Genomic DNA, 25,985 nt, shown 5'->3' on the forward strand with positions numbered 1-25,985 from the left:
CGGAAGAATATTACGTAGCGAGCTCCAAAACTACGGAGACGAAGTGATACTAACTGCATAACAGGGGCTGCACTTGAGTTCGCATATTTTCGTTGTGCCACTTCGCTAAATAAAACCAACAAGATATGATCAATATATAAACATTCTTGGTTGTGAAAAACATAGTTATTATCTTTTTAAAATTAGTTACGCGATAATCCACGCTTTTAAGTTCAGCTCTCCAGATTCAGTTAGTATCATTGTTGATTCCGTAGATTTTAGCAAATGAAAAATTGTTTGGTACAATATCACAACAAAGCAATCTTTCAGGTTACAGAGTTAACATAACGAGCGAAATTGAAGCTAACTTTGGACGATCTAAACGTGTCACAAATTTCACGGCGCTTCATTTAGGCACTATTTTCTTACGCGCGCGGTCTTCGATGCGCAGGGGCGCAACACTTCTCTCGCTCGCAGTTCCACTTCGGCGAGTGTCGGCTGCAGTGGGTCTCCGTGTGATTTCTTGCAAAGAGAGAGAGAGAAAAAAAAAGTCGCGTTCCTCTGTTTCACGAAAGTTTTTGGCTTCGCCGTGCCGGTCGAGTCTTTGGAGTCCGAGGCAGCGCTCCTTTCCGCTACGGGAAAAAAGATGGTGCTCGCCGATCGCAACGATGACTCTCGCATCGGGCGCCGATCGCACACCTCGAGTCCGAACGGGCACCTCACCGACGAAGGAAGCGCTACCGACGAGTCGGAGCAAGGTGAGCCTCACACGCCGGGAGTGGGATGGAAAAGACGCTGCACGACGGCAGCTCTATCTTTTCGGCCCTTTAATTTTCAAATTAAAGCGCCGCGCCGTGCGCGTACTCGTCTTTTTTCTCTTTTTCATATCCCCACCGTGCCTGGCTCCGCGCGCGGTATTATCACCCCCCCCCCCTCCCGCCGTACGTGATAGAGCCGTTTGAACGCGCCCAACAGCGGTCGGACACATCGTCCCTCGACGATGTCTACGCCGACAACGTAGTTTTTCGAGCCGGCATTTCTCCGCGACAGTTCTCGTGGTCGTGAACCGGCGCTTCCTCTACGACCGTAGCCCTTCGGCGCGAACTCCGGCCAAACCCTGTGCATAGTGCGCGCGACCTCGCGTCGGTGGCGGCGACGGCTTCGACAATGCCGCTTCTTAAAATTAACTGAAAAAAAAAAAAAAGATAGAAAGCAATCGTCGCGCGATGCCAGAGATGGGCGCATCCACCGATCCTTCGGTTCGGGAGCCGGATGGAAAAGACGGCACGTATATCGCACCTCGTTCCCTCTTCGAAAATACCGGTGATTGCCCCGTCGAACGCCCTTTCGCAGTGGTGTCCGTAGTTGCGGTTTGTGACTCGAGTGCTTGGCTGTACTTGCCGTATCCCGGCTTGTGACTGAAATAGGTGGCGTCATCCGAAAGCCTCACCTGAGAACGCCACCGTGGTTCGCGAGTGCGCTGTGTTCGGTTAACTCTGTGTGGTCGAGTCTTTTCTGGCATGTTGCGTAACAGTTGCGCCAGCCGTAATGTGCTGGTGTAATTAAAGCAGCCGTCGCAGAAGGGTCAGTTTGCTTTAGAATGCTTGCCTGTCAAAAAAAAAGTAGTGGCACCGGTTATAGTTTAAAAATGTGTCTCACATGTATCTTTTTTTTTTCTTTCCAGACCACGGCATGCGTGTCGGCCATGATTTTCAAGCAGTGGTACCAGACATCATCTCAGCAACAGGTGAGCCTCAGCGCAATAGTGACATGCTGCGCCGCCAGCATTTTTTTTTTTTTCATTAATAGTTACTAACCCCTGTTGGAGCAACTCTGTATCATCCACTACTCATTGCGCACTTGATAAAACATTTAGGTGGAGCGTATTAAAGCACCACGTGTAGAACACCATTGAACGTGCAAAGAGGCAGTGCAAAGTGTGGCAACCGGAGTGCTTAGTAGTGCTGGTTCTTGAGCAGGGTGGTACTGCGTCTAAAGAGGTTGAAGTGCATCATAAGTTCAAGATCGCTGTCATGGTTATTTGTATGTGATCTGAAGAAGTTAGCCATTTGAATGGCTAAACAAGCTACGATGTCACTCATTTCAAGCAGTGGTCTGTGGATCACATGTCATCAGCTGAGTGCATTATATTCATGGCTGCAGCTTTGCACAGCTGGCAAATGGCACTGCTGCATAGTCTGAGTGCTTGCTCTTGTCTGTGAGGCAGTTGTCATTGGTAACCGTGATTAAAATGTGCAGCTCGAGTAGAAGAAACTAAATATCAGATGACACGCAGTGCTACTTTCAACTACAGTATGTGTATGTCATCTTTTCCTGTGTTTGTCTAATGCTGAACATTTTATCACAAATCCGAACCACCTAGCCTGCTGACATGCATTAGCAAACTGCCATTGGTAACTTTTTGCACGGCACTGTCAGGTGTGCCAGCAGCAGAAAGATGGGAAAGTGTAGAGATTTTTATGCAGTGATGCCTGCACACTTGAAGGATGTGTCTCATTTACTGAAAGCTTGACAGTGCAGATTACAGTACAAGAAAGAAGAGACCAAATGCATGTGGCTGTCCTGTTATCTGTACGTGTTGTTCGCCATGGTATTCGCTCACCAACCAATTTCATATTCTTGAATTGTGCGGGTCAAGTCTGCAGACCCACAACTATCTACAGTGGGCTGAATGGGCATTGGCCTCAAGTTGTGCAAGTCGTAGACCTGCTACAAGGTTGCAGCACACGTTTCACCCGAGGCGATTCGGTGTACTCATTTCCGTTTCTAAATTTTGCCTACAACATCACCACCCGCTCGTATTCTGCAGTGGGCATGATGTAGGCTGAGGCAGTTGACTTGTAGGCATCAACGCTGAGAAGCGGAAAAGCCTGAACACATCTTTGGTAGCTAGACTTGGTGCAAAAGGCATGCTCCACCTGGTGGCGGGTCTAGACATGTATTTTTAGTAATGTGCGAATAGTGATTTTTGAGATGTAAGCATATTGAGTTTCGAGTACATTTTGAATATTTTCCAAGTTATGGGCAGCCATTTTCACCATTAATATAAAAGAATCTTCCCATCCTAGTACGCAAATTACTGTCATCAGGTGGCACGTTATGAGTTGTTGTTTATTAGTAACATGAAATGAGCATTACGTAAGCAGTTTATGTGCATACTCAAGACTCCTTGCGAAGTTGCATGATAGTTTGGTCGGGAAAGTCTGACTTCCTGAGCTACGTATTGTGGAGTAATGTCCCTGCTATGGCACCGGGATTAAATTTCTTGCACAGTTGCTCTAATTTTGGGTTTGGTCATGCCCAGTTGGCGATTTGAACTATCTGAAAAATGTTTGTAATTTTGTATATTGACTATTCAATTTGTTATTTGAAAGTTTTAGATATCTGCACACCCCTCTCTATGTTGGCTTTTGGGACATCCTTGTAGATCACAAAGTGGTAACTTGGTTGTCCTGACCCACGGGATCTTTCACTGACGTTCAGTAGGCCTGTCCACTCTGTGCCAGCCTCGGCTCTGGCAATCCTGTGGCTGTTATGACAAGTGGCTCCTCTTGTAGTAAATGTGCTTGAAGGAACACTAGAAATAAAAATAATTTGGGCTCTGTTAGTAGAATACCGTTTCTGACTACATCCGCTCTTAACCTGCGGGAAGGCCGGAAGAGACACAAAAACGAAATGCGGGTGGCAACATCTGCCTTCCACATGCCTTGACATCACAGATTGTCATGGCGCTTGCTTGGGCCTAGTCGAACTTCTATCAATAAAGATCAGCTTCATTGTATCCTAAAAAAGCCATCCACTGAACTTAGAAAGCTTGAAAGTGACCAAAATAAAAAAAAATATACTCTGAAATTTGTGATGTCATACTGACATACTGGCATTGAGACTTTAGTGCGAATGTCAAGAAACTGCAACTCCGACCATTTTTTCCTCCTTTAGTCAACCTCTAATTACAAGATTAATGAAAAGGGAGTTCTGAAAGAGCACATCAATTTAAGCTGAGCTGATGTTTCTCTTTAGTCCCTCTATAAAAGAATACTGACGCGATAGCTTTGTGTCGTTCTTCTTTTCTTTTTTTAGGTACCTTATGACTCCGTTATTACAGTATGAAGCCTCAGTTCCTTGAGAATACCACAAATAATTAAGCACCTTTTATGTGACCCGTTCAAAATGTGTGCCAAGTGCAGCATGACTCGAAATGTAAGAAAAAGATATTCATGTCACTGAATGTGGAGATGACAAAGTCATGTTTTACTGCAAGTAACTGAAGAAAGTGCAGCACTCAGCTCGTTGTGGTAGTTGAAGGCCATGCAATGACCTTGTTGCTGAAACCTGCCAAGCTGGCCCTTCCAATTGTGGGCTTCTCGTGCAACCCTCCCTCCCATGTTATAGTCCTGAGTGCCGAATAGAATCTGCTTTCGGCAACGTGGTCATAATGTGTGTGTATGTGTCAGCAGTGTGTGGTACCATGAGACCGTCACATCAGATTTCAGTGACTTAAATAGTCCCCTTTATCAGAATAAAGGTTGTGGTGTACTTGCCGTGCATTTTGAATTGGTCGCATGAAAAGGGAACATAATTATTTGCTGCACTCTCAAGGAATTGAGGCTCCGTAGCATAATTGCCGATGGCTAACCAATAAAACAAATAAAAATGAGACTTTTCCTGTCCCTGTAAAGCAAGCTGTTGCCTCCCCTACAATGCAGATCCGTGCCCTGAGTTCACACCCGAGCGTGCTCTCCTGGTGTGGTCACCGTGTCCCGACATCTCGGACAGCAAGTGTGAGTCCCTTTCTGTTTTGCCAAACATGCCTGGTCATTGGGAATTGTTGCTGGTGACATTGGAGTGGGGTTCCCAGTGCACATCTTCAAAATAGGCGCTAGTGGAAAGCGCTTAACCTTGCTGTATTGTGGTGTTGCAGGGTTCATAGCAGTCCTTCAAACATAGTGGAAATCTTGAGCACGAAAAGGGCGCCTTCCAAGATTGCAGTAACCATTTAACCAAACTAGGTGCCTGAAATCTAGGACACTGTTTTCGACCCTAACTGATAAAGCCTTTTCATTTGGACGTGTGACTTTTCTTTCACCTGGTTATCTCCTCTGCAGTAATGTAAACACGGGATCAGTCGTTACGTTTTTTTCTTAATCTGGAGTGTCCATTCTTTTCGTAGCTATGCGTAGTGCTACACTGCCATTTGTCTTAACTGTAGTTTGTTGAGACTGCTTTTCTAAACACATTTAACAGGGAGCCCGGGCCTTCTCAAGCATTTATTCTCATCTCCCGTCTTACACATTTTGTAAGAGAGAGAATTTACGAAAGAAAAGTTTGGGCAAACCAAAAATCAGGCCCATTCAGTCAATTTATCAGCTTTGGCGATATGTGTGCAAAGTTTCTTATTGCTTTTTTCTTCTGGATCTTTTCTGTGAAATTTATGGAGAAGTTGGAGTTGAGCCTCCTAAACCCTACCTCTGTTGTAGAATCTTCTTATTCTGACCTCCCTGCTTTTGCATATGGAAAGCTATTGGCTTTGTCACGGCACACAGTATGCTTCTTATCAAAGTTGTCCTTCAATCCGGCATGTTTTACTAGACTGCGGACATAGTGAAATTCGTTATGAAATTGGTCTAATGAAGTTCTGACCAAGTACTCTGTATAGCGGAAGAGCAGTGGGACTAAAACAAGGTTGAGTAGTCTTGACTGCAAAAAACTGGTTTGAATAAACGTATAAACAGTTCCTTCAAAGTCTGTCATTCAGACCACTGTCATTCAGACCACTGTCATTTAGGAGCTTGCCTCTAGAACATCACTGACATTAAGGGTCTGGCTGAGGTCTTAAGAGGTTGATTGTGGCAGTCCTGCAGTAGGGCACGTGTGGCTTTGGGTGGGATGCGTCTTGCAGTTGAGAGGCGCGGCAAGGAGTGCTGCCAAGTCTGTGCTAGCAGTCTGTGCAGCTAGCTGGCCTCAGTTCTCTCGATGGTAGGTGAAGTGTCTTGGCTGTGCGAGTATTTTCACACTCTTGGGTCCCGAAAATTGGCCAGACACTTGCGTGGCCTCATTGTGGGCCATCTTTGCCTCTTTGCAAAGGATGGGTGCCTTGGGCACACTTTTTGATGTAGCTTTTATTTCTTGCATAATCAGCACGCAAATCTGTTGGGCTAAAATTTGGAGGATTACCGATAGGATTGCACAGAGCGATGGAAAAAGAATAATAAGAGACGGGAAGGCAGCGGTGTGGATTAGAGGGCAGACGGGGGTAGTCAATATTCTAACTGACATTATGAGGAAGAAATAGGGTTTGGCAGGCCACGTAAGGTCTGTCAGAGTTACGGCATGGCTGCCGAGGGAAGGCAAGCGCAGTCGGGGGTGGCAGAGAATTGGGCGGCGTGGTGCAGCTGGGAAATTCGCAGGTCCGAGATGGGGTCACGTGGCGCAAGACTGGGAGATCTATGGAACAGGCCGCTGTTCGTGAAATTTTTATGTGGTGAGCCCAGTGTCGTGAATTGGTGTAGTGGGGCATATCTTTCTCGAGAGCAATCTTTTAAGATCTAGTCTAGCATGTAGTACAGTGCAGGCACAGATGTGGATGAAAAGAGTTCAACAAGAACACGAGTGGCTTCTTCAAACCATAAGATCTGTGAACAGTCTAGACTGCTGAAATTGCACTTGAAGGTGACGCGTGTGCCCTTGTTGTGCCACTTGGTCAGTGGTTGATAAGTTAATTGCTGGTGTGGCCACACAAGTTTGCAGCTACGACATTCGCACTCTCTGTCATGCGTGGTCCTTGTTTGTTTTCATAACTTGACTGCATGTAATAGCCTCAGAAGATTTTAACCCTTTATGGACAAGACATGGAAATACCCGAAGGAAGCGTTTATTTTTCACTTAAACGTACAAAATGCATCAAGCATAAGCATATTCAGTGAAAACAAAATACAATTCGCAGAAACTTCTTTCAGCCATAGAGGGGCAACACCGGGCAGAACACTGGAACCGGGCTTCTCACCAATCCACCTATGGGGTCAGTTAGAACTTGTACAGATAGTTCTCATCAAATGTTAAATGTGGGTGTACATTGCATATTCATTGTATAAGCTGTGTGAGACCACTGATGCCAGAGATCACTGTCCCCTGTGATCATGCTTTCAAAAGGAAGCGAGTCGCATGCCCAACTTCTCCTTCCTCAACCTGTGTTTCTGCTCTAAACCAACAAATGGCACTTGCTGGCCCTGGTTTACCCTTGGCTGAGTACCAGGGGTACCAAAACTAGGCAAGATCTTTTTTTTTTTTTTTTTTTTTTTGTCGCCTGTAGGCAGCGATTGTCCATAAAGGGTGAAGTTGCACAGTGTTGCACAGACAGACACACAATTGCTGGATTTATTTATTTTGTTTGTTAATATAGATAAGGAGAGAGGGAGAAACCAAATGACAGTCATTTAATCACTGTAAGTCAACACAAAAGACACAATGCACTTGTGGCCCCTGTGCCTGTTATGAATGCTACACAGAAGGTCAGTTGGAGCAAAAGTGCATTTGGAAAAGGTAATTGGCTAAGAGCAGCTACAAACATAAATGCCCTCAGTGCTTAAATCGGTCTTTATAGAACCAGACTGTCTGAGTCTGTCAATGCTTGTGCGATTTCCAAATTCAGCCTCACGGTTCAACGATGCGGTTAGCTGCTGCATTTTCTTTGTCCACCATGCTTTTGTTTCGAGGCTTTTGTGCCATTTTGCATTCCTGGTGCCCAGCAAAGAAAATTATAATCGATTTAATACAATAAATACAGAACATACTAACCGAGAAAACGTACACTCTGAAGTCACTAAAAAAATTGGCAAAAACTGTCGCTGAAATCTATGTAATCTATGTAATCCGAAGCATTGCACTAATCGTTACAGGGCAAGGTACCCACACCTGCTGAGCTGGTGGGGCCCAAGCTGCCGAGAAGTGCTTTGTTGTTTTCCTGTTACGTTGCGTTTTAAGTCTGTGGATGGAAAATAAACACCAAATCGAGGTGGTGGGCAATGTGGGAATACAATGCCCCACTTGCAACGGGGAATGGTGACAGATCTGTATTATTGCCTAGTAAAAGCACGCAGTACACTTTTCCATGATATGCATGAGGCTTCATGTCACATTCAATTACATGATGCATACTATGGCTTTCTTCTTTCTTAATTTATGTGATGCACTCTTTCTCGGTCACAAATGCAGGCACTGATGAAAGCCTCTTTAGACTTTCTAGCATTGCCTACTCTGTATCTAGCGGTGTATAGGCATGACAGCTGACGTGGATGTAAATGTGAACAAGGAAACAGGCTGGAGGTTCTGTGAAATGCGAATGAGAACATTTGCATTGGTATTTGTCTGTTGAATGCCAGGATGACACTGTTTTATTATTTAAACCTATTCCTTAGGCCTTTGGTCCCTCGATAGAGTGAGATAAATAAAAATGAAGCATTGTTGCCATTCTCCTTGCTTCCTTCCGCAGTGGACGAGTACATGACGCTTGCCAAGGAGAAGTACAGCTACAATGCCGAGCAGGTGGGTGCACCGAGATGATCCTTATGTTGGGTTGCTTTATTCACGTCAAGAACACACAGCTGTGGTTTCTGTCTTTGTGACAGTGCGTGCTGCTTCAACAACCTATGCAGAACTAGACCTAGAGTTGGGAGTTGGTGGCAAGTCATATCGCAATTTGTTTATCTCTCCCTGTACATACTCTGTGGAGTTTCTATAAGTATAATTATTTGCGTGTGTCAGTTGAGGGGGGGTGGGTTCTGAGGAATCCATCACATTGTCATCTCTGTTTGCCTTGGCATAGTCTTGACAAACAGACATAGACAAGCAGACTTCTGTTTCACTCATCCCTGTGCGCTGCCCTTATATGCATTCAGAGGAAGCTTTGCCTTGGGAGCCCCTTTGTAAATACATGGGAATGGTGACATCGCTTTTCTTGGAAACCGCAGCACCAGATTGGATGAAGTTTGCTGCTTTTAAAAAGACAAAAGATCTACTCGCAAGAGAGATATCTTATTTAGGCCATAAATCATTTTTCGTAAAAACTGTTAAACGTTTTAAGAAAATCGAAACATGAAGTTTACAACTTTGTAACACTGTAGTAAAAAAAAGACATTCACAGCAGACAAAATTGATGTAATTTAGACCGCTCACTCATATACCACTAAATTGCGAGTGATATATTCAGAACTCTCAAATATTGTAGTAGCCTCATGTAAGCCATAAACTACTACTTCACATTTGTCCTCTTCAGATGCTCCAACGGATGCAGTTTCCTGAACTGTGATAACTGATTTTGGTGGAAAGTTACGAATCAGTTCTTGTTTTAAGCTTACCAATTTCTGAAAGTTTTTGTAAGAAAAGGAAAAAAAAATCTGATGCCCTCAGTTAAAATACTGCTTCTCACATTGGTAGAACTCAGCTTTCTCTATTAAATGCAATCAATTCATTCAAATTGGTTCAGCAGTTGTCTAGTAAGAATGTTTCTTGCACTTGATGTTACCTCCTTCCTCTGGCCTAGGTTTTGTGTCCCTTGGATTTTACAAATGTTAATGTTGGCCTGGTATGCCATGTCAGCTTGCACAGCTGTTGATGCTGGCCCAGTCTACTGCTAGCATTTACTACATGCAGGGCTCCAGGCACATAACATTGCCTGTGTAGTGTTCTTCAACTCCTTAGCTACCATGTTTTCGTGATAATCACTGTGAGCGCTCGTCAGTGCTTTTGAGCAACAGGTATTGTCTACAGTGATGTCACATATTACAGTAATGTCATCCCTCACTTTTCCAATGATTAGTTGAATGCAAATGTTGTCAGTAATGTTGACAATCAAATTTGAGCCAGATAAATTATGTTATGCTTTTTGTTTCACAGCATTTTGAAAATATGGCTTGAGTGAAACATTCAACCAAAAGTTTGAGGCAAACTAGTATAGGCGTGCTCATATGCCTTGCTTTGGGATCTCTTCCCTGCACGACGGTCTAGCTAATATACCCATTGAACTTCTCACAGCCAGTGCCTTTTTATATTTAATAAGGGGGACAAAAATAAACACATGCTCAAGCAAGCAGCAGTGATATGCTTACAACAGAGGGAAAAGAGATGTTAAATAAATGAGATTGGAACAGGATAAAAAAATGCTGGTTCTGTATCCACAGGCACTGGGCATGCTGTTCTGGCACAAGTATGACCTTGAGAAGGCGGTGGCCGACTTGGCCAATTTCACGCCCTTCCCAGACGAGTGGACTGTCGAGGACAAGGTGCTGTTTGAGCAGGCCTTCCAGTTCCACGGAAAGAACTTCCACAAGATACGGCAGATGGTACATGACTGAGGCCTTTACTACAGGACCCTTTTTAGTGTACTTGTCTCTTGTACTTGTCTCTTGTCTTTTTAGCTCGCAGAGGCCTGCGCGTGCCAGGGCAGTATGATTGGCTGTCCGCTGTCACGGACAGCCAATTTTTTATGGGAACACTCCCTGGCATGCTTCAGCCTCCGCAAGCTCCAACCCACGGGCCGCCCTGCTTCCAGCTGTGATGTCCCTGTTGCCGCTTTGGTGTCCTGGAGGCATCGCCAATAGTGGGAAATAATGACACATTCTTTTAATTAATAAAAAACACGATTGAGTAAATATAATTGCATCGAGCCGCCAACTTGCATGCGAAGTTCAGCACTACCGCGACTTCTGCTGGCACGCCTAGGGACAAGCGCATACAACACACGCTAAGAAGCTCCTCCGTAGTGCCTGGGCAGAGTCGTGCATTCAAGGGGCAAAAGTCCCCACATTTCCTCTCTCGCACCCGCTCTTACTCGTGCATGTGCGCAAACGTCTGTCTTTCGGCAAGTGCCACGCCCCGCTGTACCTACTAGCAATTGGAAATACGCCGCCGGTTTTCCCTGCCACCGCGAGAGAAAGCCAACTTCTGGGGGCACTTTTCCGCCACTCGACGTTCGATGTTTCGGGAGTTGCTGCTTTTTCGTTCGATGTAAGCGTAACATTTGCTATATATACTCATTGTAACTATACCTTGTCCAGAAATTGTTCTATATATAGAATAATTGGATGTAAACGGGTTTGATATAGTCGGGTTCAACTGTATCTGTGAAGAGTGCCTGATTGTCCCACCGCTTGAACAAAGTGCTTACACCTGTCGCATCACGAACCCTCCGCATTGCCCATGGAGGAAGGCCCGCCGTGCTCGGAACGTGCACTGCTCGTGTCAGCATCGCAGGGCCTCTTACCACTGTTTTGTTTGCAGTTTTGGGACAGTGCCCCACAACATTAGCATAGGCTTAGATTTCTGATCACGTCATTCTGCCCTCTTTGACTGAGCGTCTGGCATGATGAGGGGCCACCAGGGTTAGGTGAAGGTTGGCTACATGACCTGGGGGCAACTTAGGAATGGTCCAGGTGGAAGCAGCAGCAGCAACTATCACTCAATTTAAACAATCCTCAATAAGCTCTGCACCAGTGACAACATGTGCCTGCTCTGCCTGATTGCACGTTCGTAGCAATATCTGTAAAAGCTTCTGGAGTTCTCAAGATAACTACCCATGGATCACAACTGTGCAATGGCCACCCATAAGTGATAACTAACCAGTAAGCATTGCGTTCAGTTTGGCGGCCACTTGCCACATTTGTCACTGTTGCTACTAGATTCTCCTGTTTCGTGGTGCAACTTTGTTTTATAAATAGCTTTCTGAGTCATTGTTGAACTGCAATATGCATGCAAGAGGTAAGAAACGAGTTCTGCCTGTGCCCTTTTAACTCTGCCTGTGCGCTTATGTGCATGCTGCAATTCAACCATAAACCATTACCAGTTCGCCGGGTTTTCAGTTGCTGTGGCTTTTCGAGCCCTTCACGCCAACCTGGTGTCGTTGCACACGTGTACTCACTGTGGTCGCCCTTGGTGCAGCTGCCGGACAAGACCATCCCGAGCCTGGTGAAGTACTACTACTCGTGGAAGAAGACGCGCACGCGCACCAGCCTGATGGACCGACAGGCGCGCCGACTGGCTGGATCCCGCGAGGATGGCAGGTGGGGGATCATCCATCGATGCCGCCGCGCTGCCCCCCTTCTTCGCGCCTCCGTCATCATCGCTGCCCCGTCCCAACAGTTTGTGGCACACCCTCCGACCGCCTCTTTGCATGACCCTGTGCAGCGTCCGTTTGTCCCGTCTGTCTGGTTGTCTGTCACTCCCAGATTTCTCGCTTTCCTGTATCGCATTCAAACAGAAGTCTGCCTGGTCAGCTGATAGAGCTGAAAGCAGTTTGTGCCCAATCATAATTCTTCCATGCTCTGAATTTTTTTTACTTTTTTCTTGGCTTTTCCTTCGAGGAAAAGGACAGGGGAGAGTTGATTCTGTCCTTCCCTGCCATGTCACCTGTTCATTTGAGCAACTGGCTTTCATCATTCGGAAATACACTTAAAAACTAGGTCTCTTCGGTTATCAGTCCCCGACAGTCCCGTACTGCTTGGGATCGCTGTCCAGTATTCGATTTTCTCAAACAGCTTCAGAAGCTCTGCCCACCAGTCCGAGCTGCCAGAATTGCGTTCGTTTTTCATGGACCTGAAGGCGGTCACAGACTCCGTGGACTCTCGGAGCTGTCAGCAGATTTTTGCTCAGACGAGACCAAGCAGCTAGCAGACGACGGCTGTCTTGAGAAGACGCACGCGGCATTTGACTCAGAAGTGTTTGGGTGCGAGCTAGTTCGTACGGATCATTCATATTTAAAACAGCGCAAAAAACGCACTGTTTTAAATATGAATGCGGCATTTGACACCATGTTGTGAAAGACGGCGTGTGCTTCCGTGCACTTTGCATGTTCTGGACTACAAATACTGTGCACTTGGCTATCGCTGCCGTTACATCAGTGCTTACTGTGGCACCGTGCGAGTTTTTCATGAGCCGTCTAATTGCTGCAGCTTTAGTCTTCATGTTCTTCGAGAGAGAAGCACAGCGATCAGGCGCACATGCTTACTTTCCTCGATGCGTTTTGCAAAATCTGTCATGCTTATTGCTCTATCCGTAGTAAACAGATAGATTTCACTTTTCAGGTGAGTGAAGCTGGTGTGCGAGGAAGCACATCATATTACATGCGGCTATTTCACACCATCAGCTGGCGTGGTGTTAAATGCTGAAAGCTGTTGACATGTATGTTGATCTTTTGTTACCAAGCTCGGGCGTTTGCTCTTTGACGGGCAGGATTAGTAGACTGTGCACACGCGCTCTGTCTTCGATTGTGTCGGGCCTTTATTTAGTGGATGGTCCCGCAAGCTTTGAGGATATCGGCAGGTGCATTCTGCATGAACAGGAACGTGGCACTACTGTGATTTTATGTCCGTGTGGGAATTCCATTTAAATTCTGCTGGCAACGAGCTAGCTTAAACATGGCATGAAGAGTGAGAGCATAACGTGAATTGCACTTTGCAACCGCGTTCTATGCGTTCAGGCTGCAATTCCATGATGCAAGCTTTTTGATTGTGTCGGCGACGTGGCCTCTGAGATTGCACCACTTCAGAGGCCATGTCACTGAATTCGCTGAGTGGGGCTCTATCTACAAGTAGATAAGCAGACGACAGCAGCAAGGAGAGTGACTGCCGGTCACGGTGCTGTCGAACGAAATCTCCGGCAGTCCCCAACAGCTGGGTCACGTGACTGTGACACGCTCTTCTGTCACGACTAGTCAGATAGGAAGCCGCAGACAGTTTGCGGACAGTCTAGGACTGCATAACTGAAGAGGCCCAGTGCACACTGCTCAGACGCTTTGTTTTTGTGCGCACAACATCCCTTCATTGTGTTCTGTGCTGTTTTTACGAAGAGACTCTGCTTTATTCTCCACGTCCTTTCTTGACACATGTTGCAGTGTTGTCAGTGGTTGTGTAAGTGGCTCGTTTGTGTCCTTGTTCCAAGCATTTTGTGTGCGTGTTTGTGTGTCACTACAGTTTCAAACAGTCGGATAAGCTCTATTCACACGACGGATGTGATTGTAGACAAATCAGTCACGTGGTGTATGATGTACATAAAAGTACTTCATAGCTAGCAGTCGCACGACAGCAGAGAAAAGCAGATGGCATTTCTGTTCTAACCTCACTGTCACATCAATGCATGGGCCAAGTGCAAAAATTTTAGAACACTGCGCACATTCACTCATGACAAACGAGCTAACAGTGCGAGCTACGCATCTGTGTCACCCAATTCAATTCAGTGAGGAACTTGGGCTGGATTTAAGATGGACTTATGGGCGGGCTAGTTGGCCTTGCATAGCTGTTGAGGGGAATTAGTTGGAAGAAGAGCAGTTGTGTTCGTCTCCCCTTCCGTCTGTGCGTCTTCTGTTCTTCCTTTTTTGAGTTCTTCTCTGCAACAATGGGTTAAAGGGCCCCTCACCAGGTTTGGCCATTTTAAGCAGACGAATGCAGTTATAAGCAGAGAATGCAGTGCAGTGTTGTACACTGTACACTAACGATGGCATCTGCAAAGTACCACACTTTTGCGTGCCACAAAATAAGCTGTAATTTCAAACCAAACACCATGTGCCCTTCTCCTCCTGGGCACCCAGCCAGGGAGTCAAGGTCAGATGCGCAAGCGCGCCTACGTAATTCTCATTGCAGAAACAAATCGCTCACCGCGACACGTGAGTTCAAGAATTATTCGAGGCTACAACATTTAGTTATTTAATCTGTTGCTTCACTAGACGAGTTAAAGTTCCTAGAAATAATAATAACCTACAAACCGAATGTTTGCGAGTCTTTGTAGCAACAGGGACATACTTTTGTTTTGTCTACATGTGAAGAAAATGAAACTCTCTGCAATTTTCTACATGGTTCCACCGCGTCATCATGCTCTTTGATCCTTTTGTGCATGCTTCAGTGCTTGTGATTGTGGCACTGACTTATGTGGCTAATCGGTTCTCATGCAGAGTGCGCAAAATTGTGCCCTGCACGAAAACAACTTGAAGAAGACAAGGGCAACAGCGCACCAGCAAGGCTGTCACCAGAAGGGTGCCACTCGGCAAAAACACGCTAGGAAAAAAAATCCTCCCGAAATCATGGGTCTGCGGCACGGTCTGCGGCACTTCTAATATTTCTATCTTGGCTGTTAATGAACTAATTCGAAAAAGTCTTGTGGTAGAACACTCCTTAGAGGGCATGTAAGAACCTCCAGCATATAACCAAAATTTGCTGTATGTGGCCTGGTGAGGGGTTGCTGCCAAGCATTTTGCCAATAGTACATCTCTCACTAAAAATCTAAACGGTGATCTGGCTTTCGGCTTTAGCGTGAATCGCTTAATGGGTGACGTATAACCTCATGATACACAATCTGCAAGGTTAAACTGCAATTTGGTCCGCCGTGTGAATACAGCTTTAGTGTGTGTCTGAATTTGCACTTCAGCCTGTGTACCCTCCTTGTGCAGTTTAGCCGTGTGCTTAATGTTTCTTTTCTCTCTCTCCTGTGATCAGCGATGGTGCTTCAGATGCTGGCTCCGAAAATGACAGTGACATGGAGGTGGACAATGCTGAAAACGTAAGTGGCCAGTGTTCACTGAAACTGCACTTTAAAGCGAAGCTTTCTTTGCATCTTCCGTCGACTTTCTCACTGCTGTGGCTGCTGCTGTCTGGCACACTGTGTCGGAGGGGGGGGGGGGGGGTTCAGAGCGTGTGTGTACCTGACGGGAGCGAGGCAAAGAGAAAAGGCAATGCGAGAAACTCGTTTGGGCCTTTTCACCGCGTCGAATGTGCACAATGCCCTCTGGAGCTCCCTGGACATTGCCACATTAGCCTCTTGACAGCTGTAATTACCTGTGGCCCTTGCAAAAGCACTGCAGAAATTGCGTGCTTATCTTTCTACTAATGTGCAAGTCCAGAGGGAAGCTAAAGAGAATGGTACAGGGGAGGGGCAGAGGAGGCACAGAATGGATAGAACCAACGCCTTGTCACCATTCACTCGCAGTCCCCGTACAAGGAGGGTGGGGTGATAAGGAAAAGCTGGTGTGAGAAGGCAAGAAAACTCTACTACTAAAGACACAACAGCAGTTCTGGGCAAACAGGATAAATTTAAGCAAGGTACAGTATGATGCGTTTCTGCTATTTCTGAAAAATAAACACCCTGCAAATTTGCCAAGCAACAACTTAAGCAGGGCGTGGAGAAGCAGAGCCGCATTAAAGTGAACATGTCTAGGTCCAGGCGACCAGGGGGGTCTAAGCAGTCGCACTTCAAATGAACACTTCTGTGCTGGCTGCGCTAGCTTTGCGGCTATGGCATTGCTCGAGGTCGCGGGTTTGATCCCGACCGTGGTAGCCGCATTGTGGCAGGGGCGAAATAAAGTAACGCTCATGCGCTTAGATTTATGGTAACGTTAAGGAACACTACGTTGTCATAAATAATATGGTGTCTGCCACTACGGCTTGCCTCATAATCCTATTGGGGTTTTGGCACGTACAGTCCCACAATCCAATTCAAGTTTAATACTTCTGCCACGATGCAATGTGCCATGTGAGGCAATGACAATGCTCAACCCTCTCAGAAGTTATGAAGTAAACCTTCTCCCTGTGTGTTCTGTGTACTACGCAGACAAATAGCAGTGATGCACGCAAGGTAAAGTTTAACATCTACTCACCACTCTGGTGTTGGACTAAGCATTTAAGAAATTAAACATTTGCCGTCAACATCCCCACTAATTGTTGTCAATCAAAGCAAACAGCATAGAAAGCTTCGCTTACATCGATTCCCACGGTGCATGGCATCCGCATATTTTTTTTTTTTTTTTCCCCTTTTGACCTACGTGGCATGTCAGAAGTTATCCCGTTCTGTTAGTGACCCATTTGTCTGTGACCAGTGGGTAACCTCCTTTGGTAATTCAGGTCTCACTGGAAAAAATGGGTTTATTCACCGTGGGATTGATCTATGCACTGAGAGAACACAATTACTTGTAATATGCCTCAGGCACCATATGTATAGTTGCAATGACAAAATTGTAATTCGTTCTAATTGACATGAAGAGAAAAAAATTGCACTGGGCAGGTCATGTAATGCATGGAGTAGATAACGGTTTGACCATTAGGGTGACAGCGGGGGTACCAAGAGAAGGGAAGCGCAGTAGAGGACGACAGAAGACTTGGTGGTCCGACGAAATTAGGAAATTTGTGGGTGCTGGTTGGAGTCAGTTGGCGCGGGACAGGGGTAATTGGAGATGGTGGGGAGAGGCCTTCATCCTGCAGTGGACATAAATAAGCTGATGATGATGATGAATTACAAAATGTCACCTCGAAATCACAGGTACTAAGAAAAATATCGAGGCTGAAAGCATTTCGTGTACGTCCTATGGCACTTGGGAGTGAATGTATGCTTCAGAAGTTATCAATATCTGCCAAGTGTGTTAGAGAAAAAGTATGATGACCTAGTGATGGCAGTATGTCATCATATAGTAATCTGGGTTTTTTCTTACTTTCAACAGCAACGATTTGCATTCAGCAAGTCTCCAAAGTGGCTCACTGGTTTTCCTATCGCATTTGCGCACCTTATTAGTTTATACTGCGCCTGCACTTCAAGTACTTTTGGTAGTTCAGGTGGGGAAAGCGCTTGAGTCTGAAAGACTTAAAATTAAAGGTGTTCAAATATTTGGAATATCATCTAATTAAATTGAATAAGGAAAGATGGAATAATTAGGTTCATGAATCGAGTACCTACTATTCATTTTTTTTAAATATTTGATATATTTGGTGTAGAAACCCACGCACTGCCACATGTTGCGAGCACCTTGGAGCCCGACTTGTTCGATGCTGCCCAAGCAATTTGCAGAACGGCGCCACGTCGGCCGAGGCCGCCTCTGTTGTTAGAAGGTTCGTCCGGGTCGACGGGACCGATTAAAATTATAGCGCTACACAGAGGGAACAGCAACAAAAGTATCTTGTGTTTCGTAAAGTGCGAAAGCATGTGCCAAGATCGGGCCAATTAGCCACTGATACGTACGTAGAGCATGTTGGATATGGTGTGATAAACTTCGTGCCGCTTCAGCTGCCGTCAGCCTCACCTGCCCACATGATCTCTGGACTGATTACTGATGAGCCACTCATAAGAACATATTAGCAGCAAGCATTTTGCAATGAGTTCCGGCGAACTTGGTGTGACTCTCCAGATTTGAGAATATTTGACGGGTGGCAAATTACTCTGAATCTGACAATGAAATGGCATGGACGGCACCTGCTCTTTACCATCGGTGCTGGCTTGGTGTTCCACACTGGTGTTCAGTACAGCAGAACAGTGCTAATTCATTAGGTTCAGGTGGAAAAACGCACTTTGTTCTCTACAACAGAATTCCTGTTTATAGAAAAAATATTTTCCACATCTTCATACACTAGAACTGAGCTGTAGTCAGTGCTGGCAACTAATATGGTGTTCCTGTTAGTAAGAGTAGACCGTACTGTGTATCTTGATTTCTACGTGCCTAATATTACTGAGAGCTTACTACATTCTTGTTATGCAATGCTAGGAGAATCCTGGGTATGTGCAACATGGTATTTTCTTGACGAAATTTTGTAAGCAATAAATGTGGCGAAAATTGTTCTCTTATTCAATATTCGATTTGATATTTGGCTTTTCTTCCTTGATTCGATTCGATACTAGATTCGAAATCTACTACTATTTGGTATTCACACCCCTGTATTTAAGACCCTTAATCTCTTTCGCTCGCCTATCTTTAATGGGGCCAAAGATGTAATGAATGTGTGTAAAATGAAATTTCTACAATGCTTTTCATTGGCACCTCAATAGGAAACACTGCAAGAATGGTCTATGTACTGTTTTTCCATTTTGCATAGTCTTTACGTAACTTCTGGCTGCATCGGGTTAGAACACTGAAACTTGGTCTCTGACAAGTGAAGCTATACACTGGCATTATGCTCCACAGGTAACAGGCAATACAGTGCAGCCCACTTATAACGATATCAAGAAAGACGAAAAATATGATTGTTATAACCGATGATCGCTATATCTGGACTGCAGTTATTAAAAAAATTTTAAATAAAAAACTTGGAACATACCTTTGCAGCTCTGAACTCGAATTCACTACTTGCTCAAAATAATAGATGATGTAAAAAGTAGGCTGTGAAAAACAAACTTTATTTCTAGCGCCAATGACCGTGTAAAAGGTTAGGCGCACCGAAATAGTCCGAAATCTGCACTTGCTTTTGCGGCAGCTTCAGCTTCACAACCGCAGTGTGCATGGATTCCAGCTGCTGCGCGAACACTGGCGGCAATCCTTTAGCATTCATAAAATCAATTAAGGAGTCGATCAATGACAGTGTACTTTGCGTGGACATCGAGGTCGGGGTCAAGGAGCCACTGTCGATCTTGTCACTGTTGCTGCTGCTGTCGCCACTGTCGCGCAACTTTGCCGTCTGTCGAGACAGCACATCTTCGGCGATTGCTTCATCGATGGCCTCATCGCAGAACGAGGCAGCACTGTCTGCAGTCAAAAACTTTATTGGTGAAGATTGACGAGCGGAACGGCTAATTTCGGGGATTGCACTATAACAACCTTTCAGAATAACAAACAATTTGCCATTGCCGCCTGAATTTCATTATATTAAGATTTCACTGTACACTGTATAACGTGGAGTGAGACTTCTGCGATTAGTTGCGTAGCTTCCGCAGCATTGCGTGCCAAGCATGAAACGAGGGCACAGGGTCTTCTGATCACCTGCACGGTCGAAGTGCATGCTGTGCTCCGCTGCGTGCGCCCGGTGATTGAGCACCAGTGGCTCCTCGTTGCCGCTTGTGCAGAAGGAAGAGGCTGCCCCTGGCGGGCCCTGCTCCAGCTGTGGCTCCCCCATGACCCAAGCGTACACGTCCAGCAAGGGGAGCCTGTGCGGCAGCTGCTACCAGCACTGGAAGTGAGTCACTACTCTGTCCGCACCTTGGAGCAGGGAGGGGCTCTTTCTGCTTGGAACTGTGCAGTGAACCACGCCCTGAAGCAAGGGAAAGCATAAGAGACGTTACCATAAGAACCCTCATCTTATATAAGCTCTATTTTTCTTTTCATACTTTAGCATGTCAAGTCTATGCCTGTGTATATTATACGCAGAACCAAACAACTTTCAGCCCAAATCTGCAGTTTTGATGCTTTTTCATAGCCACTCTCGTCCTTACCTGCTTATCATTGTGCTTTCGTTGTTGATGTCATCTCTCGTGTGACATCTTTCGTTTGCATTGTAGTTCACATTCTTTCTAAGTTTTTCCTCGCTCGTGTTATGCGCCAATTTTTTCTGGTTTCTGCCTCATATTATACTTTTATGGGAACTGTTATGCTTTAATTGATCTGCAGAAATGTGGGTTCAGCTCTCATTTGCAGGAAGTTAGCTTTTAACCAACATTTATTTCTCTTTTCTTTAAATAATTATTTAGCTTATGGGGACTCGAATTTACTTGTGTATTTGTGCCAAGATAGACATTCAATTCTCTTTAATTTCTACATTTCAAGTAAAGATAATCATTTCCCTTATGCTTTCTCTGGCTTCGTTATGTTTTCCTCTGGAAGTTAAGCGCTACAAAGACAATAAGTGATTAGCCTATGTGTCCTTGCCTTTCACTGGGATAGCAATTGTACGGACACTGCAAGTGCATTCACATGCTGTCCGGGGTCTGACTATGCAAGAGTAGTTCGTATGCCGAGTGTGGGAAGTTGCATGATGGGTCGAGTTTTGGAGGCATGGCGCAGTGAAATAGTACAGGTGGAAGTAGCACAGCATGTTTGCTTTGGGACAAGCAAGCGTGCTTCCCACTGCCAGCACTTATCATAATGTCAGCGTCATTGAGCTCTGTTCGTGGGTCTTTTGAGAGTTCATCACTCTGCACATGTTTAGTAAACAAATATTCACTGCAATTAGTGCTGCCAATAAAATTACGAGCCTTATTTCACATGATATTCCATCTTATATCTTGTCGTCATATCTTGCCATCGCTGTCAGTGCTTTGCCTTTCGCGCAAAACTGTGACTTTTTGTTCTAGCAAAATTCTCTTTTCGAGAGAGCATCGTTGGCGAGCCAAAAATGTGCTTAACATTCAAGTGTTGAAACGCTTCAACTTATTAGAAATTTACCGAAGTCTGTAGCTGGATTGTGGGCCATGCCCTACGTGCCAAGTTAGCTTTTGTCAGTCTTATTAGCCCGTGGTCTTTTTTCTTTCTCGAAATGCCCTCCTCTCCTCCCTCGTGGTGCAATAGACGCTCGGGTGGCTGCAAGGGTGCCCTGGCCCCCGGGGGTCGCAAACACCACGAACGGCAGCCCCCGGCCCGTGGGGGCGGCATGGCGGCCAACCGGAGGCGCCCGCCACGGGGCATGTGCCTCCAATACCAGGACCTGGTTACCATGGCAACGGGACCTCAGGGACAGGGGGATGCCATCCTGCGAGCCATGGATTCCGAGTTGGTGGCCCTCAAGCGGCAGGTGCGCATTCCCCCTCTCTGCTTTCTGGGGCGTCTTCTCGCTTAATTTTAGTGGTACAAAATTATGTACAGTGCTATCGATACCATCCATAGTATAGCCATTATTAAACTATTGATAGCACCATCGATACTACTATCGGATGCACTATCAATAGATAATGTAAAATCACGGTACCTGCCATACATAAGCACTACAACATAAACTTTGTTACATTCCTTTGTCCCAAATTGAAAGAACAGTGTTACTGGTAATCGGCTATCACAACATTTCTGATAGTACTGGTCAAGAATTGCAGAAATATTAATCACGCTGTCAACAGCAAGCTATTTCTATAGTACTGCACTCTATGGGTGTGCGAATACCTGTGCTGCACATGTTCGGGTGTCTCCTAGCATTGCATAACAAGAACTTCCCAAGCTATTCGTAACATTGTTAAACCACATAGAACTCGAGGTATGCAATACAGTACTCCCAAATTAGTATGCCAACACTGATTACAGCTCAGTTCTACTATATGGAGGTCTGGAAAATATATTTTTTTGTCAGTAAAATTTCTGTTAAATCGGATAGAGTGCTTTTTCTCCTCAGAAGCTAATGAATTAGTGATGTTCGATTGTAATTAAAAGCAATAAGGTTTTCAGTTTAATAGTGGACCTGTGTTTTGCTGCATTCCTTTATATACAGTAGAACCTCGTTCATGCATTCTGGAAAAAGATGGGAGAAATAACATACTAACGAAAAAACGTACGATTCAAAGCGACTAAAATATTTGACCGACTCAACCGTAGTTGACATCTACGTAATGCGAAGCATTGCGCACCAGACGGGAGTCGAGCTAGTGCGGTGGACCGAGGCACGTTGTTCTCCTATTGAGTGGTGTTTTAAGGCAGCGATGGGAAACCGAAACAAAATCAAGTTGGTGGGCAATGCTCGCATTGCACCCCCTGTAGCAGGGAATGGCAACGCGTTTGGATTGTCGCCTACTGTGCAGTATGCTTCCAAGGGCACTACATGCTGTGAAACAGATTGGCGAAGATGCTTATCATAATAGGTTTGGCGGCGATAGCTGTGAAGGCGGCATGCAATGACCCCGGAGAAGATTTGCTGTTACCAGAATTAAAAACTGAGTGCATGTCGGCGTTTTCACAAGAGATGGGCGGGGGAGTATTGTGGGTTAGCTGCCGTAGTGGGCAGCTACATACAGTTCTGATTGTGCACACCTTGCGCATTTTCTTTTTACATGGGATCCAGCGGCCGCAAAAGGTATCGTACGGTTGCAGTTTGGTGACGTACTGAACGTTGGTGCCGAAAAATCGTGCTTGCTGGGATCGTGTTTTTCGATGCCCAATGAAGCAGTGCCGATTAGGCCTAATGGCCTAGCCAGTGGGGCCCCGACGAAAATTTGCTGCCGTCTGACGGGTAACAGGGCGCAAGCCATCGCGCGATGCTTGCTGCTAATATGTTCTTACGAGTGGCTCATCGGTAATCGGTCGCGAAATCACGCATGCGAGTTAGATTGACGGCTGTTAACAGAAGCAGCTCAAAGTTCATCGCCACACATCCAGCATGACCTGTGTGCCTCTCAGTGGCCAATCAGCCCGAACTTTGCACTTGCTTTCACCTGTTACGAAGTACACGTTGTTTTTGTTGCCGTTCCCTCTGTCCACATTGCATTATCGGTTGTGCCGACCTGGACGAACCTCGTACTGTCAGAGACTGCCTCGGCCAACGTGGCGCCGTTCTGTTGATTGCAGCGTTCGAGTACCGTGTGTGTAATCTTCGCATCGGCCCAACGTCGGGGAGCACTCGCAGCGACCATGTCCATTACCGTGTGCAGGGGCTCACCCGTACTCTTGGTACAAAGGAACGACGACACAGTAGTGCAAACAATCATGAGGGCATTTATTGCACCTTTCGTACAACAGTGCCTGCTAGCCGAATTACTATCTTCGGAATGTGCCGGCGGGCATGCTACAAATCTAGGAAGTATGACTTGCCACGACTGGATATGGAGCAAATACATTCGCCCCATGCTAGCCACCAACGCTTGGTTGTTCGAGTGTACACTCACGCGAACTACGGCGCATTCAAACGGAGCCTTGCGAGACAGTCTCGCAGAAGCATGGATTGGCACACGCGCGAAACGTCCACACCGTTTGTCGGCCCCGAGCCTTGCCCCCTTTTGCACCCAAGTAACCCTGCCATTAGGTGGTGTTGGCAGCACAACACTCGCGCCATCTCTCGCACTACTCTGCAACCACACCGACCGCCACTGTAAAGCCACGCAGCTAAGCCGGATTACAGGAGACTGGAGTCACGCGGGGAAAACACATCGGGGGACGCATGAGAGTCTCGCATGCCCGCGCATGTCAGCCTGGGCGACCCTTCCGCAGTGCACTAGGCGCTCCTCTTGCATCGAAAACGATGTGAAACGCTCCCTTGAATGGCATCGAGCGTGAAAGGCTCTGCAGCGCACCAGACGTGCGGCATTGTGCGTGTCCCTACGCCGAATGTATTGAATGTTCGAAAAATCAAATAGTAGATATTCAGTTGTTCACTATTCAGTTCGATTTGGTATTATCTGAATATTCACACGCTCCTAATTGATGGTGCTATCTATAGTAGTGCGTTAGCTTTTGTTACACTGTCAAAATTGTTGTTACACTATAGATGGCAGAATATTGTAATACTATCGTTAGTGTTTTTTGTGGTACTGGTAGTTTAAAAAGATTATTTATGCAATCGGTAGTCACTTTACGGACAGCCTTTCATCGTTAGTGCAAAATTGTTGGGCCATAGCCAGTGAAGGCACCTTTGTGTGAAAGAGGGTCGTTGGCCAGTGCTCCCAAGTGGAGGCCCTTCTATTCCCAACACTGGGATCCGAACAGTCCTTACCGTGCCAAATGCGTTTTGGAAGGGGCACCGTAGTGAACATGTTTAGATCGAACGAGTGTTTTCAAAGCTTTACGTTTATTGATTTCACACTTATAAAGTCATTCAGAGGGCCTGGTTTGTGCGTACTCGGCACGATTAAAGAGCGCAGACTGCTAACTGGCTTGCAGTGTCAGTTGGGCATTGCTCTGTCAGTGGTCCTCCTTCCACTGCTGCTTTTCCACTGCTGCCACACCACCTAGCTATCCCATCAACTTACATTGCATAGAATCTGTGAACAAACTCCCATGACTGAATGGGTGATGCAATATAGAGAAAAATTTGGTAGTCACAATTACCGAACAATCACACTACTGGTTTTTCAGACATGGAAGTGGCTGCCAAAAATATTTGAATAATTGGGACAGTCCGCATGTGGTTGCAGGTTCGCCTCTTGGCCGCATTGTGTTGGAGGCAGCACGCAGAGACGCACGAGGGCTTTGTGTGTAGCTGTACAATGGAACAACCTCGGCTGGTTGAAATTAATGCAAGCCCTCCAAACTGAGTGATCGCTCGTAGGCCGTGTGTTGGTTCAGGATGCTAAGCCTGACTGTTCAGCTTGACTTCGCCCACGTGTGTGCAGGTGCAGAACAACAAGCAGATGGTCAGCCAGCTGCGCCACAAGACGGCCATGGGCATCGAGAACCTGCGACCACCGGAGGTGGGTGCCCCCTTTTAGGCGCCTAGAAGGGGTACTGGTTCGTGCGGGTGGTTTGCTGGACGTTTTCAAAGCTTTTAGGGAAGAACGAGGGAGCAGGACGGGAAGGAGTGAAAGTATTTACTTAGGTGACAATGCCACTTTTTTTACTGGTCGAACCATCCTTGTATCTTTGCGGCACTACATCTGAAGCATAGAATGTGGGAATTTTACAGCAGCACGTAGCTACATGTGTGTACTACACAATGCTAGGAGCAGATTTTTTAATTTCGCTTTTGTAAATTTTAAAATCTGGCTACTAATTGGACCACGTGATTGGCATGTCTGGAGATCGAACTTGAAATTGCTGTAAAATTAGTAATACCTGCAATATAAAGAAAGTAGGCCTAGAGTTCTGTTGCTTACACTTTGTAGTATCCAGTCGTATGTCTTTCTAAACAGTCTGGCTTATACTCTTCTTACAGTTGTTCAGACAAACAATCGGTGATAAATTTTAATTATATCTGGAACCACTCAGTCAACTTAAGATGTAATTATATTTTTGAGATCAGCATGAGAAACTCTCTCTGGGTGATAATTTTTATTAAATTTAGCAAAAAAAAAGTTTCTAAACTCCTCTCTCCCCCCTTAAGGAAATGAAGAGGGGTGTCGAGAGTAGAAGCCACCAGAGTAGTAGCAGAGTCCTTCTATTTTTTCTTCTGGTCACGAAACTGCCGCCTCAGTTTCATATAGAGCCAGCGCCCGCCGCTAGAGGTGCAACCGTGCATGAGAGGGCATGCGAACGCCGCTACCGCTGTGGTTGTGTGTGGGGCAGCCTCGGTATTCTAGCTTGCTTTCTCAACTTCCTCAACCGTCACTTTAGTTTCACGCAACTATTTTTAACATTGAATATGCTTAAATTACTGCCTGAGCGCGCCTTCTGCCATGATATGAGCGCC

At 45.8% G+C, this 25,985-nt stretch overlaps 1 protein-coding gene across 4 annotated transcripts in view; it reads left to right on the top strand.

Moving 5' to 3' along the window:
* Positions 1–435: 435 nt before the first annotated feature.
* The window catches only part of LOC142587373 (REST corepressor 1-like), a 44,919-nt gene continuing 19,369 nt past the window's right edge, over positions 436–25,985 (top strand). Inside the window, exons 1-10 of one of the 4 annotated variants that reach the window (XM_075698325.1) lie at positions 436–737; positions 1,664–1,726; positions 4,707–4,781; positions 8,489–8,541; positions 10,176–10,337; positions 11,932–12,131; positions 15,477–15,540; positions 19,798–19,907; positions 21,236–21,458; positions 24,973–25,050. In XM_075698325.1, coding sequence (XP_075554440.1) covers positions 626–737; positions 1,664–1,726; positions 4,707–4,781; positions 8,489–8,541; positions 10,176–10,337; positions 11,932–12,131; positions 15,477–15,540; positions 19,798–19,907; positions 21,236–21,458; positions 24,973–25,050 — 1,140 coding nt within the window. In that variant the 5' untranslated portion in view covers positions 436–625. Of the gene's footprint in view, positions 738–1,238; positions 1,264–1,294; positions 1,564–1,663; positions 1,727–4,706; positions 4,782–8,488; positions 8,542–10,175; positions 10,338–11,931; positions 12,132–15,476; positions 15,541–19,797; positions 19,908–21,235; positions 21,459–24,972; positions 25,051–25,985 lie in introns of those variants that run through there. The other 3 variants (XM_075698326.1, XM_075698328.1, XM_075698327.1) reach the window with 3 other exon arrangements.

This window comes from Dermacentor variabilis, chromosome 7 (genome assembly GCF_050947875.1).
Source record: "Dermacentor variabilis isolate Ectoservices chromosome 7, ASM5094787v1, whole genome shotgun sequence".
Lineage (NCBI taxonomy): Eukaryota > Metazoa > Arthropoda > Arachnida > Ixodida > Ixodidae > Dermacentor > Dermacentor variabilis.